This window comes from Chelon labrosus, assembly GCF_963514085.1.
Source record: "Chelon labrosus genome assembly, chromosome: 5".
Classification (NCBI taxonomy): Eukaryota; Metazoa; Chordata; class Actinopteri; order Mugiliformes; family Mugilidae; genus Chelon; species Chelon labrosus.
This window is the reverse complement of record NC_140341.1, coordinates 17,755,585-17,780,729: the sequence shown is the minus strand read 5'-3', so window position 1 is coordinate 17,780,729 and position 25,145 is coordinate 17,755,585. Positions and strand designations below refer to the sequence as shown.

General features: G+C 41.5%; 3 protein-coding genes across 3 annotated transcripts in view; 1 reads left to right on the top strand and 2 right to left on the bottom strand.

Moving 5' to 3' along the window:
• The window catches only part of lrp2a (low density lipoprotein receptor-related protein 2a), a gene marked incomplete at both ends in the record, with an annotated part of 42,592 nt that extends 28,179 nt beyond the window's left edge, over nucleotides 1-14,413 (bottom strand). The window contains 18 exons of the mRNA XM_084544818.1: nucleotides 116-241; nucleotides 674-866; nucleotides 1,474-1,677; nucleotides 1,802-1,942; nucleotides 2,126-2,328; nucleotides 2,438-2,644; nucleotides 3,120-3,343; nucleotides 4,526-4,695; nucleotides 5,155-5,283; nucleotides 5,692-5,811; nucleotides 5,913-6,056; nucleotides 6,509-6,625; nucleotides 6,731-6,844; nucleotides 6,956-7,066; nucleotides 7,478-7,594; nucleotides 7,881-8,003; nucleotides 9,687-9,794; nucleotides 14,344-14,413. Of these exons, the coding sequence (XP_084400944.1) occupies nucleotides 116-241; nucleotides 674-866; nucleotides 1,474-1,677; nucleotides 1,802-1,942; nucleotides 2,126-2,328; nucleotides 2,438-2,644; nucleotides 3,120-3,343; nucleotides 4,526-4,695; nucleotides 5,155-5,283; nucleotides 5,692-5,811; nucleotides 5,913-6,056; nucleotides 6,509-6,625; nucleotides 6,731-6,844; nucleotides 6,956-7,066; nucleotides 7,478-7,594; nucleotides 7,881-8,003; nucleotides 9,687-9,794; nucleotides 14,344-14,413 (2,621 nt within the window). The remainder of the gene's footprint in view (nucleotides 1-115; nucleotides 242-673; nucleotides 867-1,473; nucleotides 1,678-1,801; nucleotides 1,943-2,125; nucleotides 2,329-2,437; nucleotides 2,645-3,119; nucleotides 3,344-4,525; nucleotides 4,696-5,154; nucleotides 5,284-5,691; nucleotides 5,812-5,912; nucleotides 6,057-6,508; nucleotides 6,626-6,730; nucleotides 6,845-6,955; nucleotides 7,067-7,477; nucleotides 7,595-7,880; nucleotides 8,004-9,686; nucleotides 9,795-14,343) is intronic.
• Nucleotides 14,414-15,863: 1,450 nt separating this feature from the next.
• On the top strand, nucleotides 15,864-17,835 carry LOC311487984 (coiled-coil domain-containing protein 89). Its single transcript, XM_084544478.1, has 6 exons — nucleotides 15,864-16,664; nucleotides 16,928-17,058; nucleotides 17,151-17,287; nucleotides 17,392-17,468; nucleotides 17,544-17,643; nucleotides 17,742-17,835. The coding sequence occupies exons 1-6, from the start codon at nucleotides 16,204-16,206 to the stop codon at nucleotides 17,826-17,828; spliced, it is 993 nt and encodes a 330-aa protein (XP_084400604.1). The 5' UTR covers nucleotides 15,864-16,203; the 3' UTR covers nucleotides 17,829-17,835.
• A 92-nt stretch (nucleotides 17,836-17,927) lies between these two features.
• Nucleotides 17,928-22,743, bottom strand: LOC311487983 (ATP synthase subunit beta, mitochondrial-like). The gene is made up of 10 exons (XM_084544477.1): nucleotides 22,493-22,743; nucleotides 21,823-21,996; nucleotides 21,549-21,723; nucleotides 19,702-19,823; nucleotides 19,419-19,603; nucleotides 19,100-19,258; nucleotides 18,874-18,996; nucleotides 18,577-18,789; nucleotides 18,270-18,471; nucleotides 17,928-18,180 (listed from the first exon to the last, which is right to left on the bottom strand). Exons 1-10 carry the CDS (start codon nucleotides 22,596-22,598, stop codon nucleotides 18,083-18,085), a joined length of 1,557 nt encoding a protein of 518 aa, XP_084400603.1. The 5' UTR covers nucleotides 22,599-22,743; the 3' UTR covers nucleotides 17,928-18,082.
• Nucleotides 22,744-25,145: the final 2,402 nt, after the last annotated feature.

Genomic DNA, 25,145 nt, shown 5'->3' with positions numbered 1-25,145 from the left:
TCAAGGGAAGGATAAAAAGTTTCATGTTATAATTTATGGATATAATACAGTAGTACACAATAATGACATAATGGTATACTGTGTGTGGCATATGGATGTAGGACATTTCTCTCACCTCCAGTCGATAGCTAGACCATTTGGCCAGCCAAGAGTAGTGTTTACAATAGACAGGGCATGTGACCCGTCACCCCAAGCCCTCATAATCTTTGCCGGCCGGTACCAGTCAGTCCAAAAAATATACCTGGTGAAGCAAAATGGTCAAAAAGGATTAACATCCTATTTCATTCAAAAAAGGTCCTACTTGAACGCTGTTAAACATCTACCCGTGTGATGTGTTTATTTAGATTTTATTTTGGATACCTCCACAATATAGAGCTCTTCTGTTTAAGCCAACTTCTTAGTTTTCACTACAATACTGCCCTTCACACAGAGCTAATCTCAGCTGTTGGAAAGAGAGGCCTTATGACTTTCAGGCTATTGGAAATAACAACTTGTTCTAAATAAGAATTCCTTTTATCAGGTGGGAGCTTAATTCATGGACAATTTATGAATGGGCTTGCGTCCCTTAAGGTGTGTAACCGGACAAGTATGATTGGTCTTGCAGAAACTTCTTTGCTTCTAGAAACAACAGTGACAAAAATACCAATTATTCTCTTGTCTTATATTGATTTACCCAATTAGAGGATGCACCACAATGGCCCTTGGGTTGTTGAGGTTACGTACGATGGCCCTCCTGGACTTATCAGCTATCTTCATGACGGATATGCTCCTGTATCGTGGGTCAGTCCAGTAGAGGTTTTTCGAAATCCAGTCGTAAGCCAGGTCCTCCACTCCGTCCACTCTATTGGCCGCCAGCACCTCCCTGCCTGTGCAGATCAAAGCAGTCAGAGCACCGTTTAACACAGAGATGAAAGAGGAACACATTTAAATAAATAGGCTGTCAGCTTGCATTTTCCTCTTGTGGACCGGACAGAAACAACTAGAGCAACTGCAAAAACAACACCACTGATCAGAGCAATGGTGTTTCGTTTTTTGTGTGTGCGTGTGGTGTGACTGCTTGTGAATGATCACATAGTAGCTACTTCCACAGCTTAGGTAATTATTTAGAAACTGAATACTTGGTGAGAACACTCTTGATTACTCCTATTCATTTTACGGTCCATGCTGATTATATGACCTATTCTGCACTATCCATACTCCTGTTCACTCCCTCCCCCATAGTACCAGCCGGCTCTATCAGGCACTCCCTTAACTCCCTGTGTAAGCCTGGCCGAATCACATGGTAGAGCTCTCTACTAGGGAACTAATTATCCATGGATGCAAACACAGAGAAAACACAGGAAATATACTATATGTATTAGCTGTTGATAGTTTTTCAAACTCCATAACAAGTCTTTCCTGTTACTATGCTATCGTCATGCTGTGACTGTGTGGTTCAAACAATTCAGCAAGAGTAGCAGGCAAGACGCTCACCTGTCCCGTCCACTTTCTGTTTATAGATAATATCTTTGGCTGTGTCTGAGAAAAAAATAGCATCGTCCTCAGCACTAAAATCGACTCCAACAAAGTAAGAGGGTGATCCAGTGACAGGCAGGATGATGTCCTCCTGAGTAGACAGATTAAAGGGGATCCCTCTCACTGCCAGCTGGCTGGAGAACAGCAGAAACTGCCTCACAGCTGTAGGTAAGACATCAGATGACCAGATGTTAGAAAAAAAGGGTTACACCTTCACGTGTACAGGTACAGCGTGTTGAGTTTAAACCAGGAAACATACTCAGGGCGGTTGAAAATGTGCTCTTACCCAAACAGCGCTTGCCATCCGCATGTAGGTCGTAGCCCATGCGACATTTGCAGCGGTAACCCAGACCTCCATTATCACTCCTGTGACTTAGAACACAAATCTGCTCACATCCTCCTCCATCTATGCTGCAAGGGTTTGGCACTGTAGACAAGAAAGCAAGAAAATAATTTATGTGAGTTGAATACAAATCTTTAGAAACACTAGTATTTACGTGGCAAACACTCAAGGCTTCATTCACATTATACTGTAACAGGAATTCAGAGGACTGTGAACTACATCAGGAGCACTCCAAAGAAGAAACATTTATCTTATTGATGAGCTTACCATGTGGCTGTTTCAGCTGATGTATCACAGCTACTCCATGAGGGCTTTGACTTGTCCTGTAAACCACCTGAGGGTTGGTGTCAGTAAATTTGTTGGCTTTCATCACGGCCATCTTCGTCCAGTCTGTGAAATAGACGGTGTGCTCAAACAGGCTGATGCCAAACGGGTGTGGGACAGCCGCACCTCCATGGACCACTGTTTTTCTGTTACAAAAAAGGTTGACAACGTTAATTTATTGGAATACAAATGGATTCATCACACAGACATACTGGTGGTTACATCTTTTGGAAGAAACAAACTTGAAATATTTACCTATGCAGACCATCATATGTTGCAGTTTCTATGTAATCATAGCGACTGTCAACCCAGTAGATGCGCTTGGCCTCTATGTCCAGTGTGATACCAGCGGGCCACCCAAGTTTACTCCCAATAATCCCGTAGCGGTTGGTACCATCCATGAAGGCCCGCTCCAGGCCTGGCTGTCCATTCAGTGCCTCCCAGTCTGAGAAGAACATATACCTGTGAAAGAAGCAGAATTTATTAATCTGCCAGTTTAAGATGATGTGGGGTCGTTACCTTAGCACAACAACTGTACTGTATATAGAGTTGGGAACACAGGAATGATACTACATTTATACCCCAACCTAAACCCTGAGGAAAAAAGAAGGCTTTCCCTTTTTTAATTAAGTCTACCATCTACAGCATGACATTATGTCTCCAAGTGGGTGGCTGTGGACCCCACCAATGAGCTGTACATTAATTTAAGATAAGCAATTTCTATGTAGCCACCTGGCTCTCCTCCCCCCTTGAACTATACTATTGGATTACAATGAGGGTCATCACTTACATTGCTCCTCACTAATCCATCCAGGGCAATCTGCTAATCTCACACACACCCCCATTATTCCATCCCAATGGAGCACGACAGATACTGAATGTGGGGATTGGGAATGGGTGGATAAATGAATGCATGGAAACTGGGAGATGTCCTTACCCGACAGTGGGGTCCACCGCCAGTCCTCTAGGGTTTCCGAGGTTTTCGGTGATGAGTGTGACCCGGTTACTTCCATCAAAGTCCACCATGTCAATCCTGTTGACGCTGGCCTCCACCACATACAGTTTATTGTTCACCCAATCCACGGCCAAATTCTCAGGGTAGTCAACCGATACATTTAAAACCACCTGCATGTTGGAGCCGTCCATATGCACAGAAAACACCTGTACACAAAAGATGTCATTGTTGTGAGGAAGTTAGCCTTTAGGTAGTCTACAGAAATAAAGGGAACATTATAATGGCTATGTACACATATATTCAACTGTGTCTTAAGTACAGCACATAATACAGTACTCACATTAAAAGTGAGATTTGTTTGTTTTTAAAAAAAGACCTTTGCAGTATGTATTTTCGTAGTTGGGGTCAACGCAAACAACAGAAACACTGAAAAACAACTATGTGCACTGGCATGTAAACTGATGATTTTCTAATACTGTTTTGAGATAAAAAAAAATATATATAATTTAAGGCTAGTCAAAGATGTAAAACCAAGAATGTAAAACCAAGAATTCAGAGGAGTTTGTTTAATTTTTCTATTCTGTTACATTTCTGTGAAGCCTTTCAGGACTTTTTCTGAAGCCTCCACTCTACTGATACTATGATGGCACCAGTCTCTCAGAGTGGAAACCTTGGCACCATGCAGCTGGTTAGGGGGGTACTGCTCTTAGCAGCTCTCGTGTCTTTTGACACAAGATCCAGCCGTCTAAGAAGCAGGATTTTCAACTGACCTGTTTCAAGAGAAACAGAAGACGTAGAAATAGCCTGGTAGTTTAACCTCTCTGGTCGCATTCACATGCCCTGTTTGTGCTCTCCCTACTTTTAATCTGACATGGTGCCATGGAGGTGGCTAATATACCCAGATGCCCAGTCAGAGATATGTCCTAGCTTTTTGGTCAAGTGGCTGCAGTTTAAACCAGGGAGAAACCCGGTCATAAGACGAACAAAGGCTTTTTAGCTAACCAAAGAATGCACATAAATGGACAGTGCCACTGAAAAGAAATACAGCATGATTAGTTTGAACAAGATCAAGTTACAAAAATTGCACCCTGGTATGTGGACATCATACCAGCCTATCAGACAGGTTTCAAGATTAGGCCATTTGGATTCCATTACATATCTACTTCCCTTTCATTATGACCCAGCTGCAATGGGGCCAATAGCTATCCCACTATTATAGTATCAACATTGCTGATATTGTAAAGGATAACTAAAAGAATTTGGCCCAAGCCAGCTCCAGTCTAACTAAAGTAATTACACAAACAAAAGACTGGTCTACTCCCCATAAAATGGTATTCTGAACATACACAAACATACACAGTGAATGTGGAAAATTTATTTAAAAATACCTTATTCTGAACAGTGTCAGTCCAGAAGATCATACTGAAGCTATAGTGGTAGTCCACTCCCACTGCGATGCCTCTGTTTTGTGAATTAACCAAAGTGCGCAGCCCGTTGCCATGGACGTCACCAATTAGGAGGTCTCTACCATTTGAAAATATCAAGGAAGGAACTCCAGCTGCAAAGAAAAAACATACTAAATATTACAAAACACAGCATAAACAAAGAGTTTTTCAGATTAGAACCTCAGCTGAATAATCTGTTTGGATTCATAATTTAAAGATCAATTCACATTTACCTAAAGTAACACGTAATTCAGTTCCCTTAATCAAATTAATGAAGGTAGAGTACTTTCAAGTTGCAATTAATACACTCTTCTCGCTAAAGCTAAAGGCAGAGGGGTCAGCCTCTCAGTCAACACTCTTTCTATGTTCCACAAAGGCAAGTGACTTACTAAAACAACATTTAGCACGCAACAATGCACCAGAAAGAAACGCAGCCACTCCGGTCAGAGGTTGCCAAAAGGGAGAGGGGTCTATGCTAATGGTGGTCATTTGGATGGATCGTTTGCACATTCAAAATCTGAGCAAATTGTATGAAAGACAAAGGGTCCAAACAGAGAGGAGGTGAGACTCACTCGAGGCGTCAGCTCTACAGTATCGGTGCTGCTCCAGGACGTAGCCTTCCCGGCAGCTGCAGCGATGGGAGCCTATGCGGTCCTCACACAGCTGGTCACACACGCCCCACATGGAGCAGTCATCAAAATCTTCAGCAAGATGGAATTAAAATCACAGCAGATTGAGGATTAAACACGGATTGTTTTGTTTCAGTACACAAACACACAGATACACAAAGAGCAGATTTAAGGGCTGGTATGAACCTGATCTGCTTATTATACTTTGGTCAGCACCAGAATATGGATTCAACTCATATAAATGGTTACATGCACAAAGGCAAGGTCTTATTTGTGTAAAGCTGTTTCTGTGTCCCATGGTTGAAGGCCTCAGCTGTCATCAGAAAACGCAGATGATCTTCCAAGAGACAAATTACCCACCAATTCAGTTACTGCTTATTTTTATTTTATCTGCTTACTTACATGGAAATGCTTCAAAATTCAAAGAGTATCTTTGTGATTGTCAAGATGAACAAAAATCTGGGTTAGAGTTAGACATACCTATGCATGAGCGACTATCGTTGCTGTTGACAACGTATCCCAAAGGACAGGAACACGTTCCTCCATCAGGGGAAGCATGACACTGATGTTCACAGCTCAGAGAGACACACTTCCAGATACCTGACCAACAGAGAAACCAGTCTAGTGATGAGTTTGTCTGTAAGATTAGATGTCTTATTGTGTACTTAACAGGCTATGGCACTAGCTGTGTTGGTACTAACTGCAGTTGTGTCCAGCAGTGGTGTTAGTTTCATCCTCTCCGTCAGGACAGTGAACCGTCCCATCGCACAGCTGATCCATGGGAATACACAGGCCAGACGATGGACAGGGCCATTCTCCTGGGTAACACTCCCGTGGTACGTTCTCTGCAGACAAAACAAATTCATCATCTTTGATGTACATATTCAGTGCCTGAGGACCGATCTTAAGAAAACTGCGAATAGGATATTGTCAGTGTAATGGCTGTCACTTTAAATTGATTCAGGGGAGCTTTGAGGGGGTCACATGGTGGCTTCAAGGGCCTCTACAGCCCATCCTCTAAAAACACACACTCTCCACAGCCATGTGGAATTCTAAAGCCCTTTAGGGGGCTGTGCAGTCTTGTGCTACAAAGAGGCATTTGAGTAACACACTTAAAGGAGCACGGGCCTAGCATCTCTGTAGAGTCTGAACCAAGTCAACCATGGAGACCAGTCAGCTTTACATAGCTCCAGTTCTTACCTATTTTAGTGCTATTTAACCAGTTAAATATCTAAGGCTTTTGGCCTTAATAATACAAATTAAGTAGATGTATGGATCCCAGCTACTGTATGCATACCACAGCCTTTTTCATCTGCGTTGTCCTCACAATCATCCTCCCCATCACAAAGCCAGACTTGGTGGATACAGCGGCCACTGGGGCAAGTGAAGTAGTTCCCTCTACATGCAGGATATGCTGCAGGTGAAGGGATGAATAAGACCATTTGTTATTTATTTCTTACACTGACTGAGACTAAAGTTTAAATTAAAAAAGGGTAGAGACACTACAGACACTACATACTGCAGTTTAGCTCATCGCTTCGGTCTCCACAGTCATCGTCGTGGTCACAGACGTAACGTTGAGGAACACACATTCCATTATGACATGAAAACCAGCCTGTATTACAGTGTTGTGCTAAAGAAAACATAACAGGAAGAGACAGAAAGCGACATTTATTTGGGGATGACGCCTTTGCCTAAACAATGGCCCTTACTCGTTTATCATTAAAATTGTCTGTCTTCTTACTGCAGTTTGCCTCATCAGAGCCATCACGGCAGTCCAGTACGTGGTCACAGCGCTGGGTCCGGTTGTAGCAGGCTCCATTAGCACACCTCAGCATTGTACACTCAGTGTAATCTGCAAGATTAAACCGTCAACAGGCCACGGTTATGAACTGAAATCAGCCTGCTAACTGTGCTCTTTCCAGCTTTTAACATGCAAAAAGCTTTGTGAATGGAAAGCATGACAGGCTAAAATTTAACAGCACCACCATGACAGCAGCAGTTACCACAGCATTCTTTATGCAATTGAGAGATTGCCACAGTGTGCAGTGCTGCGAGTCTACCATGTCAGCACAATAATGGCATAGCAGCTGAACTTCAGCTTGACTAATCCACCAAAGAATCTGCAATCAACCTCTGATAACAAGAAGCATATTGTGGCCCATTCTGTCAGTCAGCGAGCCTCTTAATCTTAACAAATTGATTAAAATGCCTCAGGAGTCTGAGATAAAAAACTAACAGGGCAGCCACCCTGGAGAAGACTTACGGCAGTTCCTCTCATCAGACCCATCTGAGCAGTCCGCCACATGGTCACATCGGTATTCTCCTGGGATGCATGCCCCGTTACTACAGCTGAACTGTCCACTGGTGCACGTCCTTCCAGCTAGGAACAGATTTGAAAATGACTTAGCATCACACAGAAAGGCTGCATTCACATACCTGCAGTACAAATTTCATCTTCTTGTAAATACAGATACTCATCAAATTCCTTAACTTCCTCAGCTGCACAGACTGTCTAGGAGGTCCAAATTAAAGATCTTAGTGTTCAAACCAACATACTTTGGGTGAAAATGGCAATAATTCAAATAATGACACATATTTTGTGGTAAATATGTTTTTCATTAAACTTTTACAAGCTCCACCAAATAGATGCTTAAAAATGTACTTACGACAGTGTTGCCTCTCATCTGAGCCATCCTCACAGTCTTCTTCATCATCGCACACCCACACATCTGGGATACACTCGCCATCACTTAGGCACTGGAAATGACTATTATCACACGTTACCTGAGCTGTGGGAATATACACAGAGCATTTAATTAATTACACCAGTCACTGGTCGCAAGTCATCGTATATTTGATTAAGTAAATTACTTAGGGCTGGGCGATAAAACGATAACGATATCTATCGCGATAGACACGTGATCAATATCAGTAGAAAATACGTTCGATAGAATGTTTGATAATTTCACTTGAGCTCCGTTAGAGAAAAATAGGAAGAAAACCCCGAGCCAGAACTGCAAGTCATTCTGGAGGATGTAGGCAGAGGAAGGGCTTTAGCCTCTCGACCTGTCACGGCCCAGCTAAGCCAGGTTGGTGGCATCAACAACAACAACAAAAAAAAGAAGGCGTGGAGTGAAAGGTATGAGGGGCCGTTAGGGACATTATTCAGAATTAGCCTCTCACATTCACATGTCAAATGCTCTCACATATACACGTCAAGTATGAGTCGAAACGGAAGTTGTTTGAGTCGAAGCGGAAGTTGTTTGAGTTGAAGAGGAAGTTGTTTGAGTTGAAGAGGAAGTTGTTTGAGTTGAAGCAGAAGTTGTTTGAGTCGAAAGGGAAGCAGGGCAGGGCAGGGCAGGGCAGGGCAGGGCAGGGCAGGGCAGGGCATGGCATGGCATGGCATGGCATGGCATGGCAGGGCATGGCAGGGCATGGCAGGGCATGGCAGGGCATGGCAGGGCATGGCAGGGCATGGCAGGGCATGGCAGGGCATGGCAGGGCGGCGGATGATCAACCTGTTTTCCGTCCGTTTCGCCCTTTTACCCGACTTCTGCTTTTACTCGAACAACTTCCGTTTCAACTCAAACGCCCTTCAGCTTTTATTCAAACGGCTTCCGTTTTTATTCAATTTTGACATGTGAACGTGAGAGCACTTTGACATATATATGTGGGAGCGTTTTGATGTGTCTATGTGAGAGCATTGAGAGAGTGCCTTAGTTTGCTAGTGGTCAAGTCGGGTAGTATGTTTTGTTTCTCTGCCGAGTGAGATGTAAGATGTTTGAATGGTGCCGTTTATTGATTATATATCAATCAAACGTGGTAGGACTCAACTGAGCCGGTTAAATAGACGTCTAGATTCATGATTCTTGAGTCGTCTTTGATGGCCGGTTATATGAGCCGAATATCTTTTTCCACCGCTACTGAATATTAATTAAAAATGAATGAAAATTAAATGCTATTGAAAAAAAATTTAAAAAATTAAAGTGACGGGTAAAAATGGGTTATGATTTTTATGACCCTGTCAGTCAAAATGACAGACAACGGAAAAGTCTAGCGCAACCTCTGATCAAGAGGTACACGGCAGCAGTGCGATACGATAAAACATCAAAGTGATATAAAGAAATAACGGATGCAGTGGCATATCATTTAGTGAAGGACATGCCACGCTCAGCACAGTTGAGGAGTCTGGGTAGAATAGGTTAAAAAAACTAATCAATAATTATCGATATCGACTGATATGAAACACTTATATCGTGATACATTTTTCAGCCATATCGCCCAGCCCTAAAATTACTGTATACTGATATTTTCAATATTTTTTGAATATTACCTCTACTGAAATTAAAATACCATAATACCAGGATTTTCCCTAAAGGATCTAAGTGTTTCTGCACAATCGATGAGCATCATGATAAATATTTCAACCCCCTAAGGTGTTATGTTGGCATAAAGTGTAAAATGTAACTCACGGCAGTCTTGTTCATCGGAGTCATCCACACAGTCTGATGTCCCATCACAGTGCCAGTCATACGGGACACACTGACCTGTCCCACAGCGGAACTGCCCCAATTCACATCCTGTAAACATTTAACAGTTTAACATAATTACATGATTGATTTCAAGCTTTTCCTTACATGCTATTACAACATTTATCCACAGTCCACAGTGAAACCTTTGTCATCCTGTCTGAAAAAAAAATAAATAAATTAAAATAAATACTTTACTGTGTGTTTATGTATATATATATATATATATATATATATATATATATATATTTATATAGTGGACAGAGAAGCCTTCTACTGATGTAGCTTGTTGGTAACAGCATTGACAAGCTCTGGAGACAAGCGTGCCAGCCAACCCCCCTCCAACAATTACACAACCTTCTCTGCTCTCTTCCCAAGCCTCCTTTTGATGTTCTCACTGAGTGGCATCTGTAGAGATAAGGTACCACCACTCTACCTTCCCTGACGTTTTCCAGGAGAGATTGATTCAGGCAGCATAGTTCAGAGGCAGAGCACTCCATCAGACCCGTTCAAATAGGAATGTGCAATTCTGATGGTCTCTTTGACAGCCTGATTCATGGTGCATGCAGTTCCTGTCCGGTCTGAGATGTAATTGGAATAAATAGTGGTACTGGGTGGTACCGCAACCATTTCAACCCAAATTCTTCATAAGAAGTACTGTGAGGTGGTGATTGGTGGTGCATGCTTGGGGTTGGTGGTCTGTCCTTGTCTTGTCTTATCAAGCATTTTGAACACATTCTTCCTTGTTGACCCAATACTTTCCTACAATTGCAAAATAAAATCCTTCAGTTATAGTGTGTATCTTATATACAAACTATCACCGCAATCTTTGCATTATGAGGACATGATAACAAGGAGCCAACATCCTATTTATAACTGCATTGTAAGTGATTGATTCTATACAGTCAGGAGTTTATAGTCTCCGTTATTTAATGAACCTTTTAATGATGGATCACTTCCACAATAGTGGTGTGCGGTGACTGCCCGTGCAGCTGCACTAAAAGCCTCGTGTACCTTGCGTTCATGTCTCCTATTAATTAACCCGCAAAGCACCAAGCTGCTTTGCAACCAGCTCGGCCAAACAAGCTGCATGTTTAACTCTGTCTGCAGATATCCCGGAAGAAGGCGCTTTTTCCTGCTCAGTTTACTAATGATAAAATTGCTCACAAACTGCTCAAAGGGAGCTGTTGTTTCGAGGCAGTGATCCCAGGGGTTTCAGTCTCACCTATAGCATGGTAGCAGTAACAAGTGTTGCATACTGTATATAAACAGCTAAAAGATCCAATCTATTTAGGAAAAAAACACAATATTTACCCTGGAAATAAAGGATAGATTTAGTGTAAAACACTAACTGGAGTTCAAAAGAAGTAAAATTGCATTACATTGTATGAATATATACAAAATACCAAAAGGAGTCATACAAATTAAATCAAATAATCAGAATCTGCTTGGGAAAACATATATATATATAGCGGCTATACATGCAAGAGTAGGTTGACAACTTCAAACCGCAGAAGCCAAGGAGAAACCAATCCGCAAGAGGCTTTCAAATGCAGCCAGTGTTTCCTGACAGCACTACTTCTGGGAAAGGTGGCAGATACAGTACACTGAAGCTGAACCTTTCAACAGCACTATCTTGTGTGACGGTTCTCCTTACATTCTGAAAAGAACGTCTTTGTAAACTTTTCCTTAACCCTCAAATTTCTGCCTTCGACCTGACAGAGTCGTAATTTGATTGCGCCAATTAATACTGAAATAGGTCAAATTAATCTGAAATGAGGAAACTTAAACTAACAGTGGTTCTTCTCTGTGTTTAAGTCTTGTGTAAAAATTTGATGTTTTCCTTTCCCTTCCCTTTAGTTTTTCTTTTGTAATTAGCAAGTTAAACCCACAGCAGGAGAGAGCACTGCTCTATCCGTGGGTGAAGATAAGGATGCCCTCCTATTGCCCAACAAAGAAGAGCTGTAGTGGAATTTTCATTAGAATGAAGAACCCCAAACGCCTTAAACCCCACTGTGCAATTACAATGGCACAAAAGAGGTGCCAGCAGGGATGCAAACTCATAACTGGAAGTGTCACCCTAAAAAAAGTCACTTCGGCATAAGAAAAGCAGACTACAGTAAAGCTTACTTCCTGTGATAAGGAAAAACAGAAGTAAAACCTTTCATGAAAGCGCACATTAAGAAAACACCTGTCTGCTTCAGTTGAAAACACCTCATTCTTGTCATGTCGAGGTGCCTTCACGCTTTCCCCAATGCCATCTTGTTTTGGCGCAGCCCTCTGAACTCAATGGATGTGTTTGGTGAAAAGTTGAGAAAACGGCTGCTGGCAGCATGAAACGCTGGACCCGTCCATGTTGTCAGAGCGAAGTGCGGCTGCCTATTTCATATGGAAATCAATGCAGCAGAATGCAGTCAATTGCCAAACAAGTGACTTTGGCTCTCACTGCTACTCTCAAAAACAGCTACAAACCAAGGGGCTCTGGCTGTAGCATGGGTGTAAAAGAAATGCATAAACAGAGTTGGGGGGGGGCTTGGTCCATTAGAAGTGAGAAACATTTTGGAACATGCCGTAAATTAAGTTGTCACTATGGAATAACGCAGCCACTAGACAACTTATTTTTCTTCCGTACAGTGAGTTACAGCTCACCAGTGGTTAGTAGGAGGCTAACCCCCCTTCCGTAGTCTCTTTAACGTGGACCGGGGGAGCTACAAAAGGATTTGTCTCGATTTGTGTCAACTGTGTTCCAGTTTCTAACGCAGTGTTAGTGTTGCACAAGGATTTAGGCTTCCACACCGGAAAGAAGCTGGCATGCGCGAGATTTAACGTGCACACGCTGGCCAAGTTTGTGCCTTGAAAAGTTTGAACTGACTTGAACGGCCTCGGTCAAATCAAATCGGTTATAATTATGTTAACAAATATGTTACGTGACTTATCTATTTTTCCTCCACGTGGATGGACGGAAAACTTTATAATGCCATTAAAGTTCTTACTGCCCACTTAAAAGGTCATCCAGATTCCTCTGGCAAATCATTAATGGAGAAAACAACTTAATTTAATAACAAAACATGTCTGAAACAGCAAAAGTAACAGAGGATGGTTAACAGACCAGCGCAATGAAACCTCCTCAAACTGTCTCATTAGCTATTAACGCCAGTGTAAGCATTCAGCAGCCGTATCGAGCTCGGGGCCTGGATAATGTATTCCTAAAGGTCATGGAAGAAACAATTATCAAACTAAGGGATTTTTGTGAAGGATTAAGCCAAGATTAGACAAAGTACCGTGTCTCATAGTTAAACATTACCGAACGACTAGCAATCTTGACACGAGAGTCATAACAGAAAGAGACATCTGACAGTCTGACTCACACACCATAGCCTTCAGGAGGCACTTGACACATGCACTGGGCATGCAACATGGAGCTGTTTTTTTTTAAAACACTTGTTAAAAATACAGGAATTTCTGTTAATTTGAACAAATTTAAGATAATGGTCGACATAAGCGCGCTGACAAAGCCTGCTGTTTTACTCAAGTCATCATTTTGTACTCTTTAGCTGTTATCAGCAAAATTTCATCTACAAGTTCTGTAGCTGCTGAGATTCAGAGGAAATGCCAAGTGAATTTTTTAAACGCTACGGTCTCAGTGTCAACACAGGTGCCATGTCTTTTTGGCACAGACTGCCCACATTCTCTGTTTGCGAGGAAATATGTTCAGGATATTTCATGATAAATAGACACAAAAGCTGCAGCTGAGACCTTGGTGTTTGAAAGTATTTTAACTGAACTCCAAACTGCTCCTTAGGTAGAAATGAATCCATTCTGCGGCAGCTGCAGCGTAATTAGTTGCTTGATTCACACTAAGGAGCTTACATACTAAGGGTTGAGCAAAAAGAAAGCAGATTACAATTTGAGAAGTAGGATCTAGCTGGGCTACAAACACAACAGACAAGCATGAGACGGTCACGAATAAAGAGCAGTATGCGAGAATTTGGTTCTGTCTCTCTCTCTTTTACTGGAAAAAAAAAAAAGCAAAGTTCTTCCTCGAGCTGGAATCAGGTTTGAATCAGGAGTTTGCGGCGTAAAATCTGCTCCACCGAATGAGATTTGTACCAGTGGCTCTCAGTCCTCACAGATTGTCTGTAAGTCACATGCTCTTTTCTGTTACCTAGCAACAGTAAAGCTCAGGCAAAAGTTCCTCAAGAGAACTTCCAATCTGTCTGAGGACGGCTTTGTGCTCAACCTTTAAAGTAATACTATGTGGTGAAACATTTAGCTCTACGGCCAGAATTACTTTACCTACTGGACACATCACAAAATACTGGAAGGTATTGTGTCCTCAACTTGAATCAGAGGGGTTTTTGAATCATCTGCAAAGTTATTTCCAGCTTATTGCATTGCCATCTAAAATAAACTGCTACTCTGAAATTAGCTTTAATTCCCTTGATTTGTTTTGATGAGCAACAAGTGCACTGGTTGAATCACTAGTGGCACAACTTCTTCAGTGAATCACTCAGCTGAGAGCCTGTGTAGACTAAAAAATAAAAATAAAAGCAGGAATAAATAAATAAATGTAAAAAAACAACAACAACACAGTACTTACCTTCAGTGTGGCACCATCTAACACAGCATATGAAGAGGAGAAAGAGTTTAAGCAGCAGTGCTCTCCACATTCTGGCTGGTCCGTCCAGCTCCGCTGTGCAGATGGAGGAGCTGTAAGGACTGGGGCTGGGATGCTGTTGCTTTCCTCTGTCTTTCTTGGCCCGCTAGTTGATGAAAAGGGGCGTGCACAAAGGCCAGGACAGCCGCTCCCCCAACCCAGCCTCGGCCCTCCGGATAAATCCCTCTGGCCCTGGAATCTGCATAATGCCATGCAGGTCCTACTTGTCCTGCATGAGTGCCAGTGATTTTTCACTCTCAGCGGGCTATCAGTGTTAGTTTGCCCCTCGCTTGGGAATTAGGTGGATGCTTAGGAGAAAAATAATGAGGGGGGTAATAAAACAAATAAATAAATAAAAAAAATCCTTTTATTCGAGCGCTCTTGAGGCCCAAGCAAATAATCTCTGCGTGGATCTGGGTCAAACTAAAGCCAAGAGCCTTGTATTGTATATTTTACATGCACTTGACCTGACAAGTTAAATATAAATCATTAAAGAGTGCGTTCTATGTCTCAACAAAACATTAAGAAATGACATCAGGTTATTAGTGGGTACTATTTTAAGTTTTAAGTAGAATTATTAATAATAAATCGAAGATTTCAAAAGTTAAAAAAACGGAAACGGACTATCAAAATTAAAAGACAACTGACAATTAACATTACGTATCTGAAGCGGGATTTAAGCAACGTGAGGAAACTACTTGCCAATCCTTCCACCGTGATTTTGCCAGACGGTTCGCTGAGCAGGGGGAGGATGGGAAGCTCAGCGCCGCCATCTTGCGGCCGAGCGGCGGGAACAGAGCGTCAACCGCCGCCGCTCTTAAAATAAGAGAGGGCGGGTACTCCACTGTGGTTGCTAATAGCGACCGAGCAACTGAAACTTTTAAAAGGTGATTTAAAACTAATTTAAAGCCGGGCGTTGGGAAGAAAATTGCTAAAGTTAGGTAACATATTTTTTTTTTTTGTTTATCATCATGGCGACTCCACAGAGTAATGCAGAAAACGCCTTGAAGGTGGATGGAAGCGCAGTGGAGGTATGCAAAACAAGAAGACCGATAAATCAATGTATCGCACGTCATGCTCGAACTAAGCTAATAGTTGCGCTTGCTAGTTTGCTGCTTTCTCATAACGTTTATCTTTAACTTATATTTAATTCAACATTGAAATTGTAAAAGTTTTTAAATATTGAACCTTGCTGAAAATCCAATTTCGAGGAGCTAAATGATCCAGACATGAGTAAAAGTGAAGCGCAAGCTAGCTAGCAACCGTTAAATGTACTTTAAACGTTACTACTTCCTGCACATTCTTCCTTTTCACCCCAAATACTTTATTAATATAATTTATTCCAACCTTTTATGATATATATGCGTTTCCATGTCCTGTAGCGGAAATAATGTAACTATACAAACACTTTGAGAGATTATGAATACACTATATTTCTTCTTTTACACATAAATGCACCAGAAACAATCCAGAAGACTAGTCACAAGCACACAACTGAGTTTTTATTAGTGTATGTGTTTCCACCAAGAAACTCTTGCTAAATTGGATTGCTTGGTTCATCTCTTTGCCACAGTTCTTGTGAGATCTGTCTTCAAATCATAACATATGTTTTAAGTCTGAGGGCACTTTCATGTCTATGCCAAGACCATATATGACCCCCATTAGCAAACACTTAGTCCAGTTGTCTGAGGAAGAACCCTCCAACAAAACCAGACTCAGCTCAACCATCTGTCTCAAACTGTTGCAAAGAGATCAATAATAATCATGTTTTAACACAAGGTTTCTTACATTTGTTGCAAGCACATGGACAGCCTTCGGAAGTCACTTCAAAGTATTGCTACAGACGATACAACAGAGAGAAGGATTCTGCGGTCCAGGATAGATGAGCAGTCAAGTTTGATCTGCATTTTGAAACAGAGAGCAGACGAGACGCTTCTACGATGTCAAGCCCTGCAGAAGATCAATAAGGAGCTGGAGGACCGAGCATCAGACTGCCAGAATGAATTGGACAGCGAAAGGAGGAAAACAGAGATGCTGGAGAAAAGATTTATGGATTTAGCCGACAACAATCAAGGAATTATTGTTTTCATGAAGGAGTACAAAAATCAGAACGCCCAGTTAACACTTAAAAACAAGCAGCTGCAAGCAGAAAATGACTCTCTTTTCTCCAAAAAGTTACAGGATAAAGAAGCGTTTGTTCAGAAACTGATGCAAGAACTCAAACTACTGACAGAAAAACACACAAACAAAGAAAATGAATATCGGTACGGTTTTTCAAACTTATTTATCAATAATGCACATCATCAGTTTTTATGTGTCAAGCTAAATTGCTAAACATTCACTGACTAAAGCTTCTAAAAATGTGATCTACTGCTTGTTTCATGTAATTGTAAATGGTATATCGTTCAGTTTTTGACTGCTGTTCAAATATACAGTATATAATTAACACAGATATATAAAATAGAAAAACTGTAACGTAAGCACAGCTCTAGTGACAAATGTGCATTATTTTACATTAATGTTCCAGGGAGAAATTAGCTAAATGTGAGTCAGCGCTCCTGGAACAAGCAACTCAACACAAAGTCAAAGAGACATCACTACTCGATCAGTTACACGATGCTCATCAACAACACAGAGAAGTTGTGGAGAGATGTGAAGGTGTGTAGAAAGTGTATAATCGTGTAAAAAGTGTATATTCTCTTTACTGCTACAGACCAGTTGTAAACTTGTGGCCTTCCTTCCACAATCAGACTTGAAGCTGACACTTCAAGAGGTTGAAGAGCAGCTTGCTTTGAAGGAAACCAGCATGAGAGAAAGCGTAAGAAGTTTTACAGAAGAGAAAGACAAATTATTGTGTATTTCTATGGAGAGAGGCAAAGTAATACAGGTAAATAAAAAGAGTATTTGTTCAGCTCACTAAAATGCCACATTTGCACAGAAGGAAATAATCCCATCATTTTAATCCCAATTTAAAAATTTTCTCAAAAACAGGAGAAAGACGCTGAAATCCATCAGCTGAAGATAAAATGGAAAGAAGAGAAGAAAGCACGGGTCAAGGCACAAGACAGGTACATCGTTCACCAACAATGTTTCCTTGCACTTCTGACTTAACAAGTAAAGAACTTTGTCCTTTTAATTTTCAGGTTTGAACTGGAAGCAGAAGCCGTTAACGCAGATCTCAAAGTGAAGTCTCTCCAGTCTGCTCTTAGTGAATCCATGGCAAAGTTTGAGAAGCTAAACAGGGTTTGTTGAAACCTGCAGTATTAAAATGTGTAATTGATTGCTGTCCCTGCAGGGCCAAGAACAAGCCCAACACGTTTTCGTCTCCAATTATTTTACAGGATTTAGAAGCCTTCAAGGAACACAGCAGCAACCTCCTCAAACAAGAAAGGGAGTTAAATAAGAAACTTCGCCATATGACAGGTTAAACGTCACTACGTAAGTGCTGTGTTTGCTGTTAATATAAAGAACTAGTTTTCCCCAAGAATGTGCCTACACCAAAAAAGTGAAGCAAACCACAACAGCAATTCAATATGTCACAATGTAATTTTTAATTTCATCTTCAGTTTTCCAGAGAAATAGAACCACAACACACATACATAGCATGACGTTAGAAGCTCCTCAAATGGAAATTATATTGTACAAACGTCTCTCTCATAAAAACCTTCCAACCTCAGACAAATTATGAATGTTCCTCTGCCAGTTTCTCAGCCTTTTGGACTACTTCTTCAATGGGCCCCACCATGTAGAAAGCTTGCTCTGGCAAGGCATCATATTCACCTTGGAGAGAGAACAGATAGACCATTACCATCCCAAGTCTGCTAAGTTCATGCCATTTACGAATATTTTACATCAGTGCTTCACTTTACCTCCTAGAATGCTCTTGAAGCCTTTGATTGTCTCCTTGAGGGGTACCAGCTTGCCCAAATGGCCGGTGAAGACCTCCGCTACCTGGAATGGCTGAGACAGGAAACGCTGGATCTTGCGAGCACGAGCCACAGTCAGCTTGTCTTCCTCAGACAATTCATCCATACCCAGGATAGCAATGATGTCCTGCAACGATTTATAGTCCTAAAAAAATAAAAGGGTGGTTGAGTTTAGTTTATGGACAGAAATTGATTATTGACAACTATCAAATTACTGTCAAAACTTGATGGTAGCCAACAAACAGCTTGCCTGCAGGATCTTCTGCACACCACGAGCAACATCATAGTGTTCAGACCCAACAATGTTGGGGTCCATGATGCGAGAAGTGGAATCCAGAGGGTCCACAGCCGGATAGATGCCCAGCTCAGCAATAGCACGAGACAGCACAGTGGTTGCATCCAAGTGAGCGAAAGTGGTGGCTGGAGCAGGGTCAGTCAAGTCATCAGCTGGCACATAGATAGCCTGTAACACAGTAAACAGTTTTAGCATGAGCAATCTAGAAAATGAGAGCATACTGAGATGTAATTAGCATCTGTGTCTTCTTACTTGTACTGAAGTGATGGAGCCCTTCTTAGTTGTTGTAATTCTCTCCTGCATTGTACCCATGTCAGTAGCCAGCGTTGGCTGGTAACCCACAGCGGAAGGGATACGACCCAACAGGGCAGACACCTGATGGACAGTCACATAATTATGAAAGTCAACTATATATCACAAGTGTTATTTTGATGAGGACATTTGCATAGGTTTAAAAGACATATCTGGCATTCCAAACCTCTGATCCAGCCTGGGTAAACCTAAAGATGTTGTCGATAAAAAGAAGCACGTCCTGTCCCTCCTGATCACGGAAGTATTCTGCAACAGTCAGACCAGTCAGAGCAACCCTGGCACGAGCACCTGGAGGCTCGTTCATCTGACCGTACACCAGCGCCACCTGACAGCATGAACACATGAGCCACCTGATTAGTTTAAGATAATAACAGATGTGCGTGAATCCATCACTTCTGTTGAAATAAACATCATGTTACATCCTATGCTACAGTATCACTGGATTTGTGTTTGATCAAATAGATTTAACTCATTGAGGCCTTCACCTTTGAGGTGGTGTCTTTCAGGTTAATGACACCAGACTCAATCATCTCATGGTACAAGTCATTTCCCTCACGGGTTCTCTCTCCCACTCCAGCAAACACAGAGTAACCACCGTGAGCCTTGGCCACGTTGTTGATGAGCTCCATGATCAATACAGTCTTGCCAACACCAGCACCGCCGAACAGACCTGAAGGAATATAGTATGCAGAATAATTCAGTATCATGGCACACCTGTTCAAAATTGAGTTTGGACTAAAAAGAATTACAGGATGTAAAATAACGTACCAATCTTTCCACCTTTGGCGTAAGGTGCCAACAGATCTACCACCTTGATTCCAGTCACCAGGATCTCCTGCTCCACACTCATGTCAGTGAACTCAGGGGCTTCAGCGTGAATAGGAGCAGTTCTGCAAAATAACAAGTCATTTTTAATTATGCTACTTAAATGGATACGGATGGTAATAAATCCTTTACAGGGACCAAAAGACATATGTTTAGGGCCAAAACTATCAAAATAAAATATTTAATAATTTACCCAAATAAATGTACATACACTATATTACCAAAAGTATTCGCTCACCTGCCTTTACTCATTCCATGAACTGAAGTGCCATCCCATTCCTAACTCATAGAATTCAATATGATGTCGGTCCACCTTTTGCAGCTATTACAGCTTCAACTCTTCTGGGAAGACTGTCCACAAGGTTGAGGAGAGTGTTTATAGGAATTTTTGACCATTCTTCCAAAAGCGCATTGGTGAGGTCACACACTGATGTTGGTCGAGAAGGCCTGGCTCTCAGTCTCCGCTCTAATTCATCCCAAAGGTGTTCTATCGGGTTCAGGTCAGGACTCTGTGCAGGCCAGTCAAGTTCATCCACACCAGACTCTGTCATCCACGTCTTTATGGACCTTGCTTTGTGCACTGGTGCACAGTCATGTTGGAAGAGGAAGGGGCCCGCTCCAAACTGTTCCCACAAGGTTGGGAGCATGGAATTGTCCAAAATGTTTTGGTATCCTGAAGCATTCAATGTTCCTTTCACTGGAACTAAGGGGCCAAGCCCAGCTCCTGAAAAACAACCCCATACCATAATTCCTCCTCCACCAAATTTCACAGTTGGCACAATGCAATCTGAAATGTACCGTTCTCCTGGCAACCTCCAAACCCAGACTCGTCCATCAGATTGCCAGATGGAAAAGCGTGATTCATCACTCCAGAGAACGCGTCTCCACTGCTCTAGAGGCCAGTGGCGGCGTGCTTTACACCATTGCATCCGACGCCTTGCATTGCACTTGGTGATGTGTGGCTTGGCTGCAGCTGCTCGGCCATGGAAACCCATTCCATGAAGCTCTCTGCGTACTGTACTTGGGCTAATCTGAAGGTCACATGAAGTTTGTAGCTCTGTAGCAATTGACTGTGCAGAAAGTCGGCGACCTCTTTGCACTATGCGCTTCAGCATCCGCTGACCCCTCTCCGTCACTTTACGTGGCCTACCACTTCGTGGCTGAGTTGCTGTTTTTCCCAAACGCTTCCATTTTGTTATAATAGAGCTGACAGTTGACTGTGGAATATTTAGGAGCGAGGAAATTTCACGACTGGATTTGTTGCACAAGTGGCATCCTATGACAGTTCCACGCTGGAATTCACTGAGCTCCTAAGAGCGGCCCATTCTTTCACAAATGTCTTGTTTCACAGTCTGCATGCCTGAGTGCTTGAATTTATACACCTGGGGCCAGGCCAAGTGATTAGAACACCTGATTCTGATCATTTGAATGGGTGAGCGAATACTTTTGGTAATATAGTGTACCATTAAATATTGTGAGAATTTAGTAAATACGACATACATTGATATTTCTGTTTTGTTTAATTTGTTGCTTCCAGAGAAATGACCTTAATTGTTTGTTTATTTATGTTTTATTTATTGACCGCTTGATTTTTAAGAAAAGATCCCATACATTTACTTCTTTGTTTACAATTTCGGTCTTCCATAGGTACATGTACAAACACAGACTGATGAGTTTAAATATATTGAGATAGACAGACGTATTGTTGGTTTTGGACTCTTGGCATGTTAATATGCAGACAACATACAAAAAAAAAATAAAAAATACTTAAAGCTCCTCTAAATACTTACTGTTTAGTACTAATTGGACCCCTCTCATCAATGGGCTCTCCAATGACATTCATAATCCTGCCCAAGGTCTCTGGGCCAACAGGAATCCTGATGGGAGCGCCGGTGTCGAGAACCTTCTGACCACGGACGAGACCCTCTGTACCATCCATGGCAATGGTCCTAACTGTGTTTTCACCTGAAGAACAGACAAAGACAGACAGTAAAGATCAAAAATCACATGAGGGAGGATGAACAAACTTGTCAGGTAGTGCTTCAAACCCCCAGAATAACTCACCCAGGTGCTGTGCCACCTCCAGCACCAGCCGGCTCTCGCGGCCAGCCACCTCCAGTGCATTGAGAATAGGAGGCAGGCCTTCGTCAAACTGGACATCCACCACAGCGCCGATCACAGCTACTATGCGGCCGTTGGCAAGTGCAGCCTGAGCCGCTGGGGCTGCATAACCCCTGCCTGAATGGAAAATGGCACAAAAAGAAAATTATATTAAAAACAACACATCAACAGTATATACACATGACAACAACTACTGAAGCACGTTACAGAGACAAAGCTTAGATCAATGCATAAGACGACACCAGAACTAACATATATTTCTACATTTTAATGTTTCATGACAGCATTGACCACATTCTGTTGAACTCATGTTGATAAGTTTGAAGCAGTGTGTGAGACATTGACTTGTACTCAGTTCCTCAGGAAGGTCATTGACTCCGAACTATAAACTAATGCATGTTTGGTGATACGTCGTTTAACTCAAGCAACAATACGATCAAACACGTGCTTATCTTTTACTTTAGTTGCGTTACATTACTACAAGTCTCAACTTATCTAAAATGAATGAACTCAGAGGTAAAGCTGAGGCCTGATCCCCTGAGCATGACTCCACTGGAGACCAGCCGTATACAATGCCGACAGTCGCCACAGGTTTAAAAGTTTATTCACTTACTCGAATAAAGAGCCGCATGTCTCCCACTGACTGTCTTCAGAGAGCTAAAACCAGGCTTTAATGCCTGCAGAGCCCCGCTGCAGCACCGTCCCACAGCACCCAACATGGTTAAGATGGCTGAAGGTGAGGACACACTGCTACGAGTTCCGCCGAACCAGTCTGTCTGAGCATGCGCGCTTGGTCGTGTTTTTACACCCTCCTTTACCGCTAGAGGGCAGCACTAACATCATGTAGGATTTCACATTGAGGGTTATCCAACAATATTACCGCAACATTGCATTGTCATAAAAACCCATGATCTTATTTATAACGTTGTATTATATTACATCGTGGAAATTACCTTACAATGAATATAAGCAATTAGCATTAACATTCAGAATATTGGAGAAACCATTCAGAAGATGAATGAATATTGGAGAAATATTTTTAACATTGGCCCATACAGACGACAGGTAAAACAGTAGAAAGACATGTGTTAAAAGACTTTAGGTGAATACATGTACCCTTATGCCTGAGATACAGATTTTGCTTGTTGGTACTTAATGTGACTTTGTGCTGATATACTATAAGGTCATTTAGTTCTATAATATTGATCATTATATATTTATAATATTCTTTTATTCTTTTTAGGTCATTACTGTTGCTTGGGGCTAAACAGATGGCTGGAGAGAATGGACAGCGTGACCTTTGACTGATAAGGTGGGTATAAAACAAAGGCATATCAGCATTGCTTTGTGCCGCTGAGTCCACATGCTCTGTCTTAATTTAATTTCAACTGAAATTTTCACCACACGGGTCACTGTGTACTTATTCTAAATGACAGAATGACAGTAGTTTAGTAATTGCTGCAAAAAGATAGAGTGTAGAGGAATTACATGTTTCTGTCGCACAGCAGCTGTTCATGCTGCCAGATGTTTGAAGAAGACACCATTTGTTCATTATAGAATCAGCTCACTTCAGGAGCTTGATGTAGCGATAATACTGCTTTGGATCTGTGTGATCTGTGTGAATGACACGAGACAACAGGAACACTCCCAAGTATTTCAAGCAAATTCATTTCAAAAGCACACATATGTTCTCCAGGGTCTCTAGTGGACCTCCAAAACCTACAGCAGCCAGTGATGCTCAAGCCTCAATTTTTTGGATGCTCAGTTGTGTATTTGAAGACACAGCAACACAGCACTATTATTTTATCTCTAATACCAAGAGGAGGACCATCACAGCGTCAACAATTTCACAGATTCATCAAATGTAAATGCAGCAGCTGACGAAAACACCAAATTAGACATAAATACATCAGATATTTTTTCTGCTAAAAATACATAACTATAATTTATCAGCAAATGATCTGTTGAACCGGCATTTTCACAGGAGTCATTTTGAAATCTTAAGCAGGTAAAGCTATTGGAGTTATAGATCCGATTTTAGAAATCATGCCAGTGCAGGATAAGAAGAGGGACAAGAGCTGGAACATGCTTGAAATTTCTACCTCACATTTTTCTGCTATAGTTTTGTTCATGTTTTATTATTGTTACACAGCTACAGTTTCTTTTCACCTCCTTGTCAGTGCTGTCAGCTGTTGCCTCAGGCCTGATCTTGCCACATTCTGGACATTCAGACGATCAAAGCCAGAGAAGTATTGTCAACTTTAGGATCACATTATAGTTTGTTATTTTAGGACTGGTGCTGGGTAAATCAAAGCAACTAGTTTAGTAAGTTTAAGGTGTTTGCCATTAGAAGCGTAAGTGTAATTGTGATTGATTCAACCACACACGGACAAGGAAATGGATACCTGACAGTAACTTTACATAAATTCTGTCAGCCAGCTTTCCATGCTGCCATATGTCCTTTCACATCTAGAGATGAAAAATGAATTTGTTCAGTTGAATGTATTCAGTTGTTAGATAAATCCTCCTAGTTATCTGTCTCAGTCTGGAGCCTCATGCACTTCCAGTCCTGATCTGGATTTTTGTGATTGATATAAGACAAATAACCACAATGCACAAAAACATATCACGAAAGAAAAACATCTAAGTTCCACCTAAAAAATTTGAGTGCGTAGATGTACACATATGTTGGGATAGGACCCAACCATAAAATCCAAATTTTTTTTGTAGGACTATTTCGCTCCAAATAAAACTCAAACAACTATGACAGTAAATTCTTCTAGTAATTATGGCACACAGTTTAACATATTTGGCATAAAATATTACAACCAGTTCAACATATTTATACCAAACAAATACATGTTCTGATTTAAAAAAATCTGATTTAAAAAGGGGACATGAGATTTTGAGATGCTCTCTAAAGCAAATAGTCACAGACAAACATTACTGAAGTGACAAAGTGACAAAAGTCCCATGAAATCTATTCAAAATGTGCGATGAATGCAGTTTAAAAAGGAACCTGTCGTCTCAATAGTTTTTAACCCATGCCCCACCACACTCTCCTCACCAATAACTGTATTCTGTATTATAAAAAAGTCATTCCTGATTCTTGAACCTACACAGCTTATCTAAATCTATTACATGGCATTAAAGAGTAGTTAAAAATAACTAGAATTTAGTTGCCACGTGGATACAGTAGAGTAAAACCATAATTTGCCAAAATGACACTTTCACTGAGCTGATCTACACAATGATTATATATTGAT

Bases quoted from the DNA above. Each gene is read 5' to 3' on its own strand.
- LOC311487984 (XM_084544478.1), top strand. From the start codon at position 16,204: ATGGACAGCCTTCGGAAGTCACTTCAAAGTATTGCTACAGACGATACA. The intron at 17,059-17,150 runs GTGTGTAGAAAG...TTCCACAATCAG, and splicing joins AGTTGTGGAGAGATGTGAAG to ACTTGAAGCTGACACTTCAA. The intron at 17,644-17,741 runs GTTTGTTGAAAC...ATTATTTTACAG, and splicing joins AGTTTGAGAAGCTAAACAGG to GATTTAGAAGCCTTCAAGGA.
- LOC311487983 (XM_084544477.1), bottom strand. From the start codon at position 22,598: ATGTTGGGTGCTGTGGGACGGTGCTGCAGCGGGGCTCTGCAGGCATTA. The intron at 18,790-18,873 runs GTAAGAAGACAC...ACTGTGTTACAG, and splicing joins GCTCCATCACTTCAGTACAA to GCTATCTATGTGCCAGCTGA. The intron at 18,181-18,269 runs GTAAAGTGAAGC...TCTCTCTCCAAG, and splicing joins CTTCAAGAGCATTCTAGGAG to GTGAATATGATGCCTTGCCA.